This window comes from Hemitrygon akajei, chromosome 11, assembly GCF_048418815.1.
Source record: "Hemitrygon akajei chromosome 11, sHemAka1.3, whole genome shotgun sequence".
In the NCBI taxonomy this organism is placed as follows: domain Eukaryota; kingdom Metazoa; phylum Chordata; class Chondrichthyes; order Myliobatiformes; family Dasyatidae; genus Hemitrygon; species Hemitrygon akajei.
In genome coordinates, this window is record NC_133134.1 from 29,695,152 (window position 1) to 29,712,216 (window position 17,065).

Here is a 17,065-nt window from a genome sequence, read left to right on the forward strand (position 1 = left end):
TATTCACCGAGTTCAACTACATCAGCCTCAGTTTTATTTATTAAGTGAACAGCATTAATCTGGGTGCTGGCAAAAGGAACTAGTTAAACAATTCTGATAGAACTAGAAGGAATTGCATAAACATCAGTACCCAAAATCAAACTGGATTTAAGGGATACTTTAGAATTGCTTGATATGTTAGATGTAGCAATAAAATGTACTACTGTACAATTTCAAAAAATCAGGAGACACAAGTAATCAAATACTATTCAGGTGTGACAATAGTGGAACAGTTAAACGAAAAGCTGAATACACTTGGGGTCTAAATCTGCACCTAATTAACACAAGTTTGCCTTAAAGGTACTCCCTTATACTTTTCTTTTTCCCTTAAACACAATAAAAAACACAAAAGTTTACCTGAAACATAGCAATCTGTATCTGTACCCTCTGGAAGCTGGTCTTACAAGATGCGATATTTGTCTCCAACCTGCGAACCAGATCATGCTTTTTCCAAGCGGTATCATATGAGCTGGCCAGTACAGTGGCTCTGTTCATAACTAATTGTGAAAATCTGCCAACCTGAATGTTATGTTCCACTGCTTTCTTACAAAGATCATCCACAGAAACCTTACTTTCAGCACCAAAGTCTTTGGCTTCCACTTGTGCAATAATGTCCACACCAAGAGCACTAATATAACTGCAAAGGGTCAGTCCAAGTGCTTGAGTTGGAAGGCCAATCAAAAGCTGTCTCACAAAATCTGCTGTAAATGCCTTTATTGGTTTAGCCATTTGATCTTCACTGAAGCAAGAACTCCTGTACATGGATTTTACATTAACCAATTGGACAGGACCATTCAATGAACTGGGATCATCCAGTGGAATAACCCCTGGGAAATGAAACAGAATAATGCACATCATATTTTGAGCTGACAATAGTTATTAGAGAACAAGATATTTCAGAAAAAGAAACACATACTTTTAAAAATAGGTTTGGTTAACAAGGATTTAGACACAACGAGTGAAAAGCATTAAACATGTTCCACCATGGGAAACATACTATTATATACTACAGTAAAAGAATGCTCATTTGCAATGATCTCATGACCACCTTTGAATCAAGAACTACAAATGACAGTATGAGATGCACAGACAGTAGTCAGGTGATTTTTCCAGGTTGTAGGCCAAAGCAATCTTTGCATTAGTGTGAACTATAATCATTTAAAAAATTAGATCAAAGATCAAAGCCAACCTTTGGCCAGTTAAATCATATTAAATAAGCTAAAAGAGAACTAAATTAATGTTGTTTCATTCAGATGATAAATCACTTAATTGTCATTGATTTTTTTTTATTAGTCAGTTGTAGAGAGCCTTGAGATTTTCAGGAAAGGCAACAAGTTTCACCAAATCAGTCACATATTAAAGAACATAATCCTGCACATTCTCCTAAAATGGTGCTCCTTGTAGACCAAGATAAAATATAACATGCAATATTTGCTGTAACAATTATTTTAATGATACTGTACGAACTGTTAAACAAAAAATACCTGATAATGTATGAGCAAAGGTTCCACAAAGTCTGAAGAATTCTTTTATAGTTTGCAGTCGTTTCAGGAAGAAGATTTCCTCTAGCACAAGTCGGTGATTATCATCATCAAAGAAGTTGACCTGTGTGCTACGGGCCTCTCTAATAATGTCAATTTTCCTCCACGCTAGTGGTACTTCCATCTTGTTCAGCTAAAAAGGCCACCAGCACAACTTAGTATATAAAAGTATAATATAGTTTGCACATTACTCAAACTAAACAGTGCAGTTATGAGGGTTTTTAAAGTTATAAAACTGGTTTAGTCACAACCCAATTCACATCCTTAAAAGTAACTTGAGAAGCTAGACTCAACTCTACAAGACAGGATCATGATACACAGTGCAATTCAATATTTTCATTGTTAAACTGCAGGGTACACCAAATATCAATGATACTAAAATTTTAGATTATATAAATAAAGAAAACATTGGTGTATTATACTACCTTTTCAATTAATAAACCAAATGCACTTTCAACTTGGGCAAACATTCCATCAAAAGCCACAAGTAACATCTGGCCAGCAGACATCTTTGGTGTCTCCTCTACGGAACCATCCGCACTTCTGGGCTGGATTAATTCAGTATACTGGGCTCGCAGCATTCTGAAAATAATCGGAAAAAAATAAACAACTTTCTGCAGACAAAATCTATAAACCTTATTCAAAACTGAACTTCAAGTATATTAGTCAATTTTTATATTTTGTGCTCCTTGAGGAATTTGAGCAATTTGAAAACATTTTACAGATATCAGCAAGCATATTCTGTTTAAGCTTATTGCAGCCTTCACAGGTTTTTCCAGTGAAGAGATGGGAAAGGATTAAAGTAAAGTGACGTGGCGGCGAGGAAGTCCACCCCTCCTGCAAATGATCAGGTGCTGTGTCTCACCATGGCCGGTGTGAGGAAAACCCTGTGCAGGGTCAACCCACGGAAGGCTGCGGGACCAGACAATATTTCTGGCAGAGTGCTTAGAGGATGTGCAGAACAGCTAGATGTTCTCACTGACATCTTCAAAATCTCCCTGAGCAGTGCCAACGTTCCAATGTGCTTCAAGGCCGCCACCATTGTCCCCGTGCCAAAGAAGTCTTCAGTGTCCTGCCTCAATGACTACTCACATCCATCATCATGAAGTGTTTCGAGAGGCTCATCATGAGGCACATCAAGACCCTGCTGCTATTGGAGTATGAAAGTAGCATTGTTTGCTGTGTAACCAAAACTATGTAGTCAGCTTTGAACTTGCTATTTGCTATGCATGTATCCAATTTAGTAGGGGAATGAAATCTTAAGAATGTAGAAGATAATGGTGAGTTAATGAAAGGTAGCCAAGAGATGTACATTAGAACATGATTAAGTCAATGGGTAGAAACAATAGTGGCAGATGTACTTGTGATACACAACTGTAGACCAATTGGATATGCTAATGCAACTAAACCAGGAGATTGCTATAAAAAATGCTATGTACAAGGATCGGTGGGCAATCGGCGACTAGCTCAATGACTGTCTCAGCTTTGATTTGCAAATTAAAGTTTAACACTTCTTGAAGAATCTTCTGCGTCTCCTGGTCGTTTGTGGGGCACAAGAAACCACGACAAAATTGGCGACCGTGACAGGACCGGAAAGAGACCCGCGGAAAGGAAACGGCAGATTGGGGACGCTTCCCAGTCCTCTAGGGACCCCCACAAGGCTAACAGAATTAAGGGTGCACCCAAACAAAAGGTAAGCGCTTTTTGCGACAATTTGGACTAAGAATTCTGTTGGTTTTGGGGAGGTCTTGGAGTCTCAGAAGTGTGGAACCACTGCCGAAGGGTCTCTCCGGTCCAAAGAATCTGGCAGAATTGGGGGTTAACAGGAGGCTCAGAGGATTGATCAAGAACACTGCAGTGAGGGTAAGTACAAATAAGCTAATAAGAAGTTAAGAAAAATTCCACGTGGTGTTGGTAAGTCCCTGTGGATACCGCTTCGTATGAAATGAAGGTCTGAACGGGTGGGGAAAGGAAAATAGAGAAAATCCTTGTGGATACCGCTCTGAATAGAGGTCTGTACGGGCAGAACAGAATAGGAAGCAAGGATAGTCCAATATATAGTTTAAAGCGCTGGTAGATAGACGATTGACTAGGCATAGAATTAGAGTAAATAATATTATTCAGTAAACAAACTGTGAATCCCTGAAATACCTTAAAAAGAGAGAACAACATGACAGGTAAAGGAACGGCAGTAGAGATTCTGAGCAAAAAAATCCCGGTAAATAAATATGAGATCACAAAAACTTCAGAAAAATGGGAAAAGAGAACCAAAAACCTGGTCACAAAATGGCCAAGAGAAGGAACGTTTGATATAAGCTTGTGCGATGAAATGGAGGCACTAATTAAAAATTACAAACCAAAAGATAAATCTAAGAAAAGAGGGCAAAAAAGAGAATGAGAAATGGAAGTGCTAAAACTCTTCAGAACGGAGGGAGAAAGGCTGAGGAGGACAGGTAGAATATTGATTACAAGCGAGGAAGACACTAAGGTGCTGGAGAAACAGCCTGTTAGAGAGAGAGAGGAAGGTACAGTGAGAAGCTGGCTTCAGCTCCGTACCCGGATGTGAAAGAGACAGTAAAGCCCCCTCCCTATAACGAGGAAGGAACCCCTAAGCAGTGCCCCCTGCTGACAGGAACAGTAAACATGCAGTGAGAAGTACAAGTTTGGGATAATGAGGAGGAAAAAAGACAACACGAGAAGGAAAAAGCGGCGATATGGAAGGAGATACAGGCAGAAAGGATAAAGGTGGAACAGGCAAAGAGAGAAATGAAAGAAGAGATTGAACGGATGAAATACTTGAGAGAGGAAAAGGAGTATGAGGAGTATCGGTTATACCATATATGTCAAACTCAAGGCCTGTGGGCCAAATCCGGCCCGCGGTGGAATTATCTTTGGCCCGCGAGATAATATCTAATTACTATTAAAGTTGGCCCCAGTAATCGAAGCGCCTATGGCGTATGATATGGCTAATGCTGAGTTTATTCAGGTACCAGGTTTTCAGGGTTTTTAGTGTTTATTCGGCAGTCTTCTTCATAAGAAACGGAATTTGTAAAGTGAAACACTTTGTAGTTATAGCAGAGACTGAGACACATGAGAGCAGGCTGAAAAAACGGAGGCAACGAAAGCTGCGTTCGCACGCGTCCGACTGATCCGGCCCGCATGAAGCTGCATTTTGCTCAATCCGGCCCGTGACCTAAAATGAGTTTGACACCCCTGGGTTATACCATAGAAATAAACAGACTAGAAAAGAAAGTGGCTCATCAGGGCAGGAAGAGATGAGGCATTCAAGAGGAAGTGGAAAAAAGATAGGAGATGAGAGTCTTGGAGAAACACGAGAGAGAAGGGAATCAAGCACGAGTAAGGATCATGAGGAGTCCCTGCCACAGGTGTACAGACACGGACAGGAAGAAAGAGAAGGTGACTAATTGGAGGAGCAAGAGTTAAGTGGAGAGAGAGAGGATGCGAGAATTTGTGGGGAAGAGGTCGGAGGCAGAAGCCTAGAAGAGCAGAAGGAGGCGGTAGGGAAGCGACTTGCGGAAGTAGAGAGAGAGAGCTAGATAAGTTACTGAGAGGGGATTGCCAGAGGAGATGCGAAAAATACTCCAGGGGCCAACCAAGTATTGAATCAGGACAGAAAGAAAGGACTCCACAGGGAGACCGAGGGAAGAAGAGGACCCCGGAGAAATTTGTGTGGGAGGCAGTAAAGACATACCCTGAGACAGATGGGGAGTCAGGCGAGGAGGAGAGCCAGGGCAGGTGGGAAGAAGGAGGAAGAATGATGCCATTGTTAGTTAAAGGATCAGGACAAGTGCAGTATATCCCTTGGGGATCCCAGGACCTAGAAGGGCTGAAAAATACTCTGCCCAATCTACATGAAGGAGAAGGGAAATGGATTAGAGCCTTTGAAGAAACGGCAGGACGATTATTGGCTATGGAAGATTTGAAGGCACTATTGATAAGGTTGATGGGAATCTCCAAATTTAACGAACTAATGGAAATGGCTGGCATAGTAAACTCGAACGACCCAAGAACTGATGGAGACGGGTTTGACAGAGTGAGGCAGAGGGTATGGCAGGCCCTCAGGAAGCTTTATCCACCCAAAGTGGACCCCAAAGCCTTAAAGGGAGATCCACTGGGAGACACTGAAAACTCAGCAGCCTATGTAGAAAACCAGTTGAAAAGGTGGAGACTGAGCAAGAGGTGGAAAATAGCTTATTTATCACCACACTGTTCCAACATAGCATTTTGGATGCAATGTTTCCGCAAGTAAAATCCAAACTGGAGGAAGTGGTTGGGCTGACATCAATGACCCCACAAGAATTTAGAGACCAAGTAGTCCATGCGGTTGAGAAATACCGGAAAGACAAACAAAGGTTGGCTGAGCAGCAGGAAGAGGTGCAAAGCAAGTTAATACAAATGCAGCTTGAAGAACTCAAAAAGGAAAAAGAGAAAAGCAAAAAAATGCTGCCAGCAACCACCGGTCCGAGTACAGCCATCGAACTGGAAGAAGCACCGCTATATGGAGGAACCGATCATACTGTAAGACAAGGGCCGGAAAACCCATGCCAATAATCAACGTCTTTGGAGGAGCATTCCCACAAATGCCCTATCAGGAACAGACTAAATTCAAACAGTCCAGACAGGACTGGAAGTCCCAAGGAGGGGGACAGAGGAGCTATGGGCAGAGGGGACCAGTGAGGAAACAGGGGGAAAGAGAGGTAGAGAGATTGTGCTGGGGATGTAATCAGCCAGGTCACACGAGAAGAGATTGTCCGTTTACACCATGGCCTGTCACACACCAGCAGGAACCGATAAGAAGGGAACTAAAGTTTAGCCAAGGACCAGCCCCCACAGGCCCAAGCGGACCTGTGAACCCCTATGCGAGGTATTAGGGGTGCCCCGAGAACTCGAGTGGGAAGGGACATTACCCAATGATAACAAGGGAGGCAGACGAGGAACCCACTGTTCAGGTTATGTTAGAAGGGCAAATGACACCAATGATGATAGATACTGGAGCCACGTACACTTGTGTACAGCCACAGTATGCCCTTCACCTTCCCATGTCAGGAAAGTTTATTAAGATGGTAGGGTTCTCGGGGAAAACACAGTTGACATAGTGCACGGCTCCAGTGCAGTTGAGAATGGGAAATAAAGGAACTGTTTTGCCGGTGCTAGTATCTAAAGGAACTCCGATTAATTTGTTAGGCAGAGATGCCTTATTGAAACTGGAATTAAAATTAGAATGCACCAGAAATGGGCTGAGTGTGGAAAGAGCAGGGGCTCAATTGATAGTGCGAGAAGACAAGAAGGCTAATGTCTTTTGGATAGGAGACATCGCAGATCAGATTCAGGGAACCTGGGAAAAATGGAAAAAGGGCGTGCAGGCTATATTACCCAGGGCTGTAATGCCCAAATCTGAGCTACGTTGTGCAGTGATTTTTGACGAGACTCAGAACAGGGAGTTAGAGGAGAGATGGCACCTGGAGGCATGTACCCAACATCACCTGGAAGGGGAGGCTGTGATAATTGGAAAGCAAGGGGCAGCTTTACAAGTTAAGTGGAACACCTTTTTAGAAAAATGGTACAGGATACCGGAGGCTGCGCCCCACGTAACGTTGTTGGTAAACAAGGGATATCAGTCTAAAGACTTAGGACCCTTAGTTAAGAGTGCTGAAACCGTAACAGTGTGGAGGAAAATCACGCCAGAGGTGTGGATATCAGAAGACAACAATTGCATTAAAATAATGGTAAGTGTAGATATGGTAGGGACAGTGAGAGGGGTCGAAATAACTCCCCAACCACACATGCCATTGCTGGGAAAGGAAAGAGGCTAGCAGAAAGATAGAAGGTTAGATGAGTTGCCGTCTATTCTGTGGTCACAGCATGACACGGACGTAGGGAAAATAAAAACAGCTAGTCCGGTGGAAATAAGGCTGAAAAAAGGAGCAATTCCACCCAGGAGACCACAATACCCTCCAAGACCAGAAGCAGAAGAGGGAATAGCATCGACAGTGCAGGGGTTGCTTGAAATAGGAGTGCTTAAAAGAACAAACAGTCCATGCAATACCCCGTTGCTGCCGGTCTTAAAAGCAGATAAATCTAAGTGGAGATTGGTGCATGATTTGCGAGCGGTAAATGATGTGGTAGAGGACTGGCCAGCGGTAGTCCCCAACCCACACACGCTTTTGACTAATGTTCCACCAGAAGCAAGTTACTTTTCAGTGATTGATTTGTGTTTGGCTTTCTTCAGCATTCCTCTAGCCGAACAGTGTCGGTATCTGTTTGCATTTACTTAGAGGTGCTCAGTATACCTATACCAGAATGCCGCAAGGGTTTAAACATTCATCACATGTTTTTAATCAGGTGTTGAAGGCAGACCTAGAGGGCATGCCATTGGAAAGTACATTGTTACAGTATGTGGATGACCTGTTGATTTGCTCCCACAGTAAGGAACAGTGTGAGCAGGACACTATAACTCTGTTAGAGAAGCTGGCGCACGGAGGACATAAAGTATCCAAAAAGAAACTGCAATTCTGCACGCAGCAAGTGGAATACTTAGGCAGGGTAATATCCAAGGGGGTGAAGGAGAGAGCACCAGATCAGATTGAGGCAATAACTAAGGCCCCAAAACCCCAGACTGTAGGGCAGATGATGACGTTTTTGGGAATGGCAGGGTACAGCTCAGATTGGATAGAATATGCTGAGATTGTGGCACCTTTGAGAAAGATAATGAAAGAAGCAGGACATACAAATTTGAAGAACGGCTTACAGTGGAATGGAGAGGCGGAGTTAGCTTTCAATACTATTAAGCAGGAATTGCAGTCAGCACCAGCATTAGCTTTGCCTGACTACGAGAAGGCTTTTCATTTGTATGCATCCAACCGACAGGAGGGTTATGTCACAGTGGTTCTAACACAAGAGACAGGCACAGGAAAAGCAAAGCAGCCGATAGCATACTACAGTATGAGACTAGATGAGGTGGCTCAGGGGTATCCACCCTGTTATCAGGGATTGGCGGTGCTGTACTATGCATATGAAAAGGCATCATCTGTAACCCTGGGCTATCCTGTGACTCTGTACACACACCACAAAGTAGCAGAATTGCTGGAAAGAGGGAAATTTGTGCTGACGCCAGCCAGGATAGCAGCGTATCAGATGCTATTGACATTTCCTGACATAACTATACAGAGATGCACTACCAGTAATATAGCCGATTTTGTCCCTTTGGGCTATGAAGGAGAACCCCATGATTGTGTAGGGAAGACGATGGCATTTGCCAAATTGAGAGCTGATTTACGGTCAGAACCACTAGAGGATGCAGATAAAAAGGTTCTGTTCGTAGATGGCTCTTGTTATAGGGATTATGATGGAAATCATGCAGGGTTCTCAGTAGTGCAGCAGGATCAGTCCAGCTATAAGATTATTAGGATGGAGTCCTGTCCCCAATCGTGTTCCACCCAACTAGCAGAAATCAAAGCCCTGACAGCTGCGTGTGAAATGATGGAAGGTGAGAAAGTAGACATCTATACTGATTCGGCATATGCTCATGCAGTATGCCATTTGTTCGGGGCAGTGTGGAAACAGAGAGGTTTTTAAAAAAGCAGTGGAGATCCCATACAACATTGTCAGCAAATTCTAGACTTAATAAAAGCCATAATGAAACCTAAAGCATTGGCTATAGTAAAATGCCAGGCACATAAAAAGGGAAATGATGTAATAACAAAGGGAAATCAAGCTGCGGACGAGGCAGCCAGAAAAGCGTCTGGGTGTACATCAGCTGTCATTGCCCCCTAGGTAAGTCTAGCTCCAGAACCTGTGGTAGAGGACCTAATTGAAATACAAGGTAAGGCAACTTTGGCAGAACAGACAATGTGGAGACGAAGGGGGGCCAAGCAGAACCCGGAAGGCTTGTGGAGCATGGAAGACGGTTTGTTGGTAGCGCTCACCCTTCTACTGACGATTCTGATTTCAGAAGCGCATGGGATTGACCATTGTGCAAGGGGGGGGGAAGTGATAAAGAAAATAAAGAAAGATGGTTTTTGGTCACCTTATTTACAGGCGTCAGTGGACTTTGTCTTGTCACAGTGCGAGGTATGCGCACAGAATAATGTTCGGAAGGGAATTACAACCCCAATAGGTCACATTCCTGTACCTGAAGGACCATTTAAACATCTAGTGATCGATTACGTAGACATGATAAAGACAGCGAGAGGAAAAAGATACATGCTGGTAGTAATTGATCGATTTAGCAGATGGGTGGAGGTGGTACCTTTAAGAAATCAAGGGGCAAAGACAGTGGTAAAATTTCTGACAAATGAAGTGCTCCCAAGGTTTGGAATACCTACAGAAGTTAGCTCAGACAATGGTTCAGCTTTTATCCAGAAAGCGGTCAAATTGGTACTACAAGCGCTGAGGATAAAGCAAAGATTTGGATGTGTATACCACCCTCAGTCGCAGGGCATGGTAGAGAGAATTAATGGAACCCTGAAAGCCAAACTGAACAAAATTTGTGCAGACACTAAACTTAATTGGGTCGATGCTTTACCGTTAGCATTGATGAGTTACCGCATGCAAACTAATCAAATGACATGCCTGACTCCGCATGAGATGCTCACTGGGAGGCCCATGCCAGTGCCCCAGTGGAGAGGGCCGTATAAAGGACCTAGTTTGGAACAATTGGAAATAGAATTGAAACAATACATGCAGCAGCTAACTATGATACATAGGTCTATTTATGCACAGGAAAAACAGAAAGAGCCGAAGACCGTACAAGGGGAAGGACCAATCAAACCAGGAGACCAGGTTTACGTGCGAGTTTTCCGGAGAAAGTGGAACGAGCCAAGAAGGGAAGGACCCTTTACAGTGACCAAGGTATCACCCACCGCAGTTCAGGTAGAAAGACGCTCCACCTGGTACCATCTGAACCACTGCACGAGGGCAGTCCCGCAAGGGCAATCAGGTGAGGTGTCCAAGGTAAGTGATGCGGAAGAGCAGTTAGCAGGAGACAGACAGGAGGAACAAGAAGCTGACACTGCACCTCAGGAGTTTGATCAATTAGTAAGGGAAATTTTTGATTCTGAGGACGGGCCTGAAGACCCTCAGGATGTGGTGGTGGATAGTAGGGCTTCTTCAGATAATGGGGATGAGCTGGGAACGACCAGTCGTGCCCCTGGGGACAAAGCACCCACATACTCCAGTGCAGACTTGGAAACCATTAGTGTGGCAGATATGGAATGGGACTGTTAAGTCCCCACAGAACCTACAGAAAAGAAGAGCACAACACTTACCTCCTCGCCATGGTTACAGACATGTACTAATCAGTGGTATCAATGGGCAACTTACACGGCAGGAATGATGAAGAGACAGAATTGTTACCTGTGCTCAAGGGAAAGCCCCGCTCAGCATGTAGTTCCCACTTGCACTTGCAAGTAACTCCTCTACTTGCACGCGGTGGCAAAGAGAGTATAGGGAGCAATGTGAACGACAGTGTTCAGGTTCGATTAAGGCTTGCTTCCTGAAGCTTTGTGTTATAACTGATCCCTGCTATCAAAGCTGTATGAGAAACGCACCAATGTGCCCATATTGGTGTATGTTATATCAGGCTTCCTCGCAGTTTGTGTGATGTTTGGAGAGAAGTGCTGTACTTTTATACCAAATAACACTAGTCCAGAAGATCATTTACTAAGGCAATGTATAAGTTGAAAAGTCTAAGAAAGGAAGTTAAACAGAATGCAGGGTCCGGACATCAGTTATTTGACTGGTTAGAAAGTAGACTCGGAGGATGGGGAGCATGGCTGACTAAAATGGCAATAACTGTCAGTATTGTATTGTTGAGCTGTGCGCTTGTGCTATGCTGTTTTCTTCCTTGTCTCAAGTCTCTTGTAGTACGTGCCGCAACCAAACAATTTCCGATGCTCGTGGCAATTACTGAAGCAAGCTTAGTGGAGAAAGAAACACCGAAAATGTATCTTTACAGCCTACAACACCTGCAGGATGAACAAGAGCAAAACGACAGTGTGGGAGTAGATTGTAAGGGCTTCTGAGTTTTTTTTCCCTGTCTCAGGTACAAAGGGACAGGTTTTTGGCTCAGCGGCCCAGGGTAACAGGGAGAATACTTTGAGGTCTTGGTGCAGAAAATTATAGTTTAACCCGAGATTTGGGAATAAGTGCTTGAGTTTATTGGGGCTTTTGTGCGCGGACTCTTAGTCTTCTTTCTCTGTGTGAGACCCTATGGGTCTCAAAGGGGGAATATATTGGAGTATAAAAGTTGCATTGTTTGCTGTGTAACCAAAACTATGTAGTCAGCTTTGAGTTTGCTATTTGCTATGCATGTATCCAATTTAGAAGGGGAATGAAATCTTAAGAATGTAGAAGATAATGGGGTGTTAATGAGAGGTAGCTAAAAGATGTAGATTAGAACATGATTAAGTCAATGGGTAGAAACAATAGTGGCGGATGTACTTGTGCTACACAACTGTAGACCAATTGGATATGCTAATGCAACTAAACCAGGAGATTGCTATAAAAAATGCTATGTACAAGGATCGGTGGGCAATCAGCGACTTGCTCAATGACTGTCTCAGCTTTGATTTGCAAATTAAAGTTTAACACTTCTTGAAGAATCTTCGGCGTCTCCTGGTCGTTTGTGGGGCACGAGAAACCACGACACTGCCCTCCTCACTGGACTCCCTGCAGTTCACGTACCGTCCCAACCACTCAACAGACGATGTCATTGCCATCACCCTCCACCTGGCACTAACCCACCTGAACAAAAAAGACGTACGTTCGAATGCTGTTCATAGACTTCAGTTCAGCATTCAAAACAATCATCCCTCAGAAACTGATTGGAAAGCTGAGCCTACTGGGCCTGAACACCTTCCTCTGCAACTGGATACTAGACTTCCTGACTGGGAGATCGCAGTCAGTCCAGATCGGAAGCAGCATCTCCAACACCATCACACTGAGCACGGGGGCCCCCCCAGGGCTGTGTGCTCAGTCCACTGATGTTCACTCTGCTGACCCACGACTGTTGCAACACACAGCTCGAACCACATCATCAAGTTCGCCAATGACACGACCGTGGTGGGTCTCATCAGCAAGAACAATGAGTCAGCATACAGAGAGGAGGTGCAGCGGCTAACGGACTGGTGCAGAGCCAATAACCTGTCTCTGAAAGTGAACAAAAGAGATGGTTGTTGACTTCAGGAGGGCACGGAGTGACCACTCCCCAATGAACATCAATGGCTCCTCAGTAGAGATCTTTAAGAGCACCAAATTTCTTGGTGTTCACTTGGTGGAGAATCTCACCTGGTCCCTCAACACCAGCTCCATTGCAAAGAAAGCACAGCAGCGTCTCTACTTCCTGCGAAGGCTGAGGAAAGTCCATCTCCCACCCCTATCCTCATCATAACCTAGAGAGGTTCTATTGAAAGCATCCTGAGCAGCTGCATCACTGCCTGGTTCGGAAATTGTACCATCTCTGCAAGACCCTACAGCGGATAGTGAGGTCAGCTGATAAGATCATCAGGGCACCTCTTCCTGCCATTACAAACATTTACACCACACGCTGCATCCACAAAGCAAACAGCATTATGAAGGATGCCATGCACCACCTCAAACAAACTCTTCTCCCTCCTGCCATCTGGGAAAAGGCACCGAAGCATTCGGGCTCTTATGTAAGACTATGTAAGTTTCTTCCCCCAAGCAATCAGACTCTTCAATATCCAGAGCCTGGACTGACACCAATTTACTGCCTTCTACTGTGCCTATTGTCTTGCTTATTTATTGTAATGCCTGCACTGTTTTGTGCACTTCATGCAGTCCTGGGTAGGTCTGTAGTCTAGTGTTTTTTTCCCTGTGTTGTTTTTACATAGTTCAGTGTAGTTTTTGTGCTGTTTCATGTAGCACCATGGTCCTGAAAAACATTATCTCGCTTTTACTGTGTACTGTACCAGCAGTTATGGTTGAAATGACAATAAAAAACGACTTGACTTGAAATCTTAATCTACCAATGATTAAAATCTGAAGGAATCAGAATACAGTTGGAGACATCTCCAGTATCAGGCAAACAAAGTACACTGCAGATGCTGTGGTCAAATCAACACGTACAAACACGCTGGAGGGACTCAGCAGGCAGCATCCGTGGAAACGAGCAGTCAATGTTTCGGGCCGAGACCCTTCGTCAGGATTGAAGGAGGAGGAGGAGGCAGGGGCCCTATAAAGAAGGTGGGGGGAGGGTGGGAAGAAGGCTGGTAGGTGCCAGGTGAAAAACCAGAGGAAAGATCAAGGGGTGGGGGAGGGGAAGCAGGGAAGTAGAGGAGGCCATGCATGGACATATCTGAATGGGAATGTGAAGCAGAGTTGAAGTGGGTGGCAACTGGGAGAGCGTCCATACATGGCCTCCTCTACTGCCATGATGAGGCCAAACTCGGGTTGGAGGAGCAACACCTCATATATCATCTGTGTAGTCTCCAGCCCCTTGGTATGAACATCGAATTCTCCAACTTCCGGTAATTCCCTCCTCTCCCTTCCCCCATCCCACTTTCACTCTGCCTCCTCTTCCAGCCACCTATCACCTGTCTCATCATTGTTTTCTTCTACTACCCATAGTGCTTTCCCCTTACATTCCTTCACCTTTCCTGCCTATCCCCTCCCTGCTTTCACTCCCCCACCCCTTGATCTTTCCTCTGGTTTTTCACCTGGCACCTACCAGCCTTCTCCTTCCCACCCTCCTCCCACCTTTTTTATAGGGCCCCTGCCTTCTCCTCCTTCAGTCCTGATGAAGGTTCTCGGCCCGAAACATTGACTGCTCGTTTCCATAGATGCTGCCCGACCTGCTGAGTTCCTCCAGCGTGTTTGTACGTTCCAGTATCAGGCAGTTTTTTGGGCTGTTATTATAATTTATTCACACTATTAACATAACTATTAAACCTAATATTTCCTTGTGAGCTAAGTGGCCAGAACTTTAATGCAAACATGACACAATTATGCAGAACTAAGCTTCTAAAACAGCAGCTTGGCAGCAACTTTGCACTTCCATGGTCAACTTTCAAAAATGAATGTTCACCATTAAAAAGTCTTGACAACTGTCCTTTTAAGGAAATCTGCATATTTATAATACTATTTTGATAAACTGTACATCATCCTTGTCCAATGCATTTTGGGTGTGAAAGACACAGTTTGATTAATATTAAAAGTAATGCACAAATACAGAAATCCCAAACATAAATTGTTAACTTACAGGAACAATTTTCAAAGTATGTACACAATATAATTATTGCAAGGGTGCCAAAGTTTACAGGGAGAAGGCAACAATGGGGTTGAAAGGGATAAAAAAAATTCAGCCATGATGCAATGGCAAAGCAGACTTGATGGGCCAAATGGCCTAATTCTGCTTCTGTGTCTTAAGACTGCACATTGTTCTTTCATGGACCAAAATTTTAGAAACAGCAAAAAACTTTCCTTAAATTCATTTTTTAGGATGTGGACGCCATCGGAATTATCAAAATACATTATTCATCCCACACTGCCTTTGAAAAAGATGTGCTGTCATCTTGAACCACTGCAGACTTTCAGGTGAATTACTGGTAGGAAAGTGTCATTTGATAATACTACTATAATGACCTGGGGGCAATTTTGCACATTGTTGGATGGATGCCAGTACTCTGTCTTGGAACAGCTTGATTAGATGTATGATTGGTTATGGAACATAGGTCTTCAATATTGCAGCCAAGATAATTAATTGTGTGCTCCTATTAACTTTCTGAGCCTATTGCTTTCACTTCCTTCTTGGCATCATGTAGGATAAATGAAAACAGACCAGCTTCTGTGAGGGTGGATAAGCAACCCAGCTTTTCTGGTTGGACAAAAGTATTTATGATTCAGCGGTAGCCTTTGCTAGTCTTATCTTGGGCTCTGTTATTGTTGAGGATGATCTTTAAACTTCCAAGATTTTACACTCGGGATCCTCCAGCACAATCTACGTATATGTGGGAGGACTGCAGAGGATTGATCTGAGACATTAATTATGACATTATTTTGCTACGTCTATTACATGCTAACGAGGATGCACATAAGTTGTGTGTAACCTCTTTACCAGAAGAAAAGAGGGCTTGGTCATTCCAATCTTAAGTGCATGCAACGCTGCACAATAAACATGAGCCTTACAAATTATTCTCATTGCGGAACTACACTTGTACTGAAATAGTTGTGGGAGACAGTTATATTTACAAAGACTTATTAACAATCCTTTTCCAAGCTAAAAACCTACCTAATGAAACATCCATATAGTTTTAACTGGGAGCACTAAGCTGGCAATTCTACGACCACAATAGTGACTGCTTCATTGTTACATATAATTTATAATCCCTTCTGTTAATACCAAAATACTTGCACTTACCTGGTGACATCAATATAATGAACATTGGTTTCTTCTTCCAATCCCATTGCAGCATTTCTAAGGTAAGCCTGCAGAGAATCTATGAGCATTTGCAAAGAAACACCATCGGTTGTCTGTTCAATGATACTGTCCAGCTCATTAAGCATATTCTGCAAAGTATTTTCTCCTTTCATCATACAGCGAAGGGCTTCTGGAAAGATGATTTGCCTGAAGTTGGTGTTTAGCTCCTGTTAAAAAAGATGGAAGAATGTTAACAAAATGAAACATTTTCAACTCTGCCAGAACATGAACACCCTCCAGAATCACAGAATAATTATAGTGTGGAAGGAGGCCAGTTTGCTAAATCTATACCTACTCTGCAGAAGAGAATTCAAACTGATTCCACTCTCTCAATGGTGTGCAAATTGTTCTTAAATGCTGAAATTGAACTGACTCTGTTACAGTGCCAGTAGATTAGCTCAAATCCTAATCAAAAGCATCACTTTTGATTTTTCTGTGAATAACTTTTATTCTATACCTAGTTCTTTACATCTCAGCTAACAGAAACATTTTCTCTAGCAACCTTTATTTATTAAAAATTTTTTTTAATTAAATATCCCCAGAACCTTCTCTAATAAGCTGGTAAGAAAGGCGGGCTCTGTCGTGGGCAAAGTACTGGAGAGTTTAACATCGGTAGCTGAGCGAAGGGCGTTGAGTAGGCTACGGTCAATTATGGAAAACTCTGAACATCCTCTACATAGCACCATCCAGAGACAGAGAAGCAGTTTCAGCGACAGGTTACTATCGATGCAATGCTCCTCAGACAGGATGAAGAGGTCAATACTCCCCAATGCCATTAGGCTTTACAATTCAACCGCCAGGACTTAAGAACTTTTTAAAAGCTATTATTAATGCTTTTTGAGATAGTGATTTAGATGCATATCATATTTTTTTTACTGAGTTAAGTATTGTATGTAATTAGTTTTGCTACAACAAGTGTATGGGACATTGGAAAAAAAGTTGAATTTCCCCATGGGGATGAATAAAGTATCTATCTATCTATCTATCGTTATGCCGTTGGCCCCCTCCTTTGTGAAAATCGCAAGAA

At 43.3% G+C, this 17,065-nt stretch overlaps 1 protein-coding gene across 2 annotated transcripts in view; it reads right to left on the reverse strand.

Annotated features, from left to right (window-relative positions):
- Window positions 1–17,065, reverse strand: part of smg1 (SMG1 nonsense mediated mRNA decay associated PI3K related kinase) — a 139,319-nt gene that overhangs the window by 21,573 nt on the left and 100,681 nt on the right. For both annotated transcript variants that reach the window (XM_073060535.1, XM_073060534.1), the window contains exons 51-54: window positions 15,979–16,205; window positions 2,006–2,162; window positions 1,524–1,713; window positions 397–866 (exon numbers count right to left, since the gene is read on the reverse strand). In XM_073060535.1, the coding sequence (XP_072916636.1) occupies window positions 397–866; window positions 1,524–1,713; window positions 2,006–2,162; window positions 15,979–16,205 (1,044 nt within the window). The remainder of the gene's footprint in view (window positions 1–396; window positions 867–1,523; window positions 1,714–2,005; window positions 2,163–15,978; window positions 16,206–17,065) is intronic.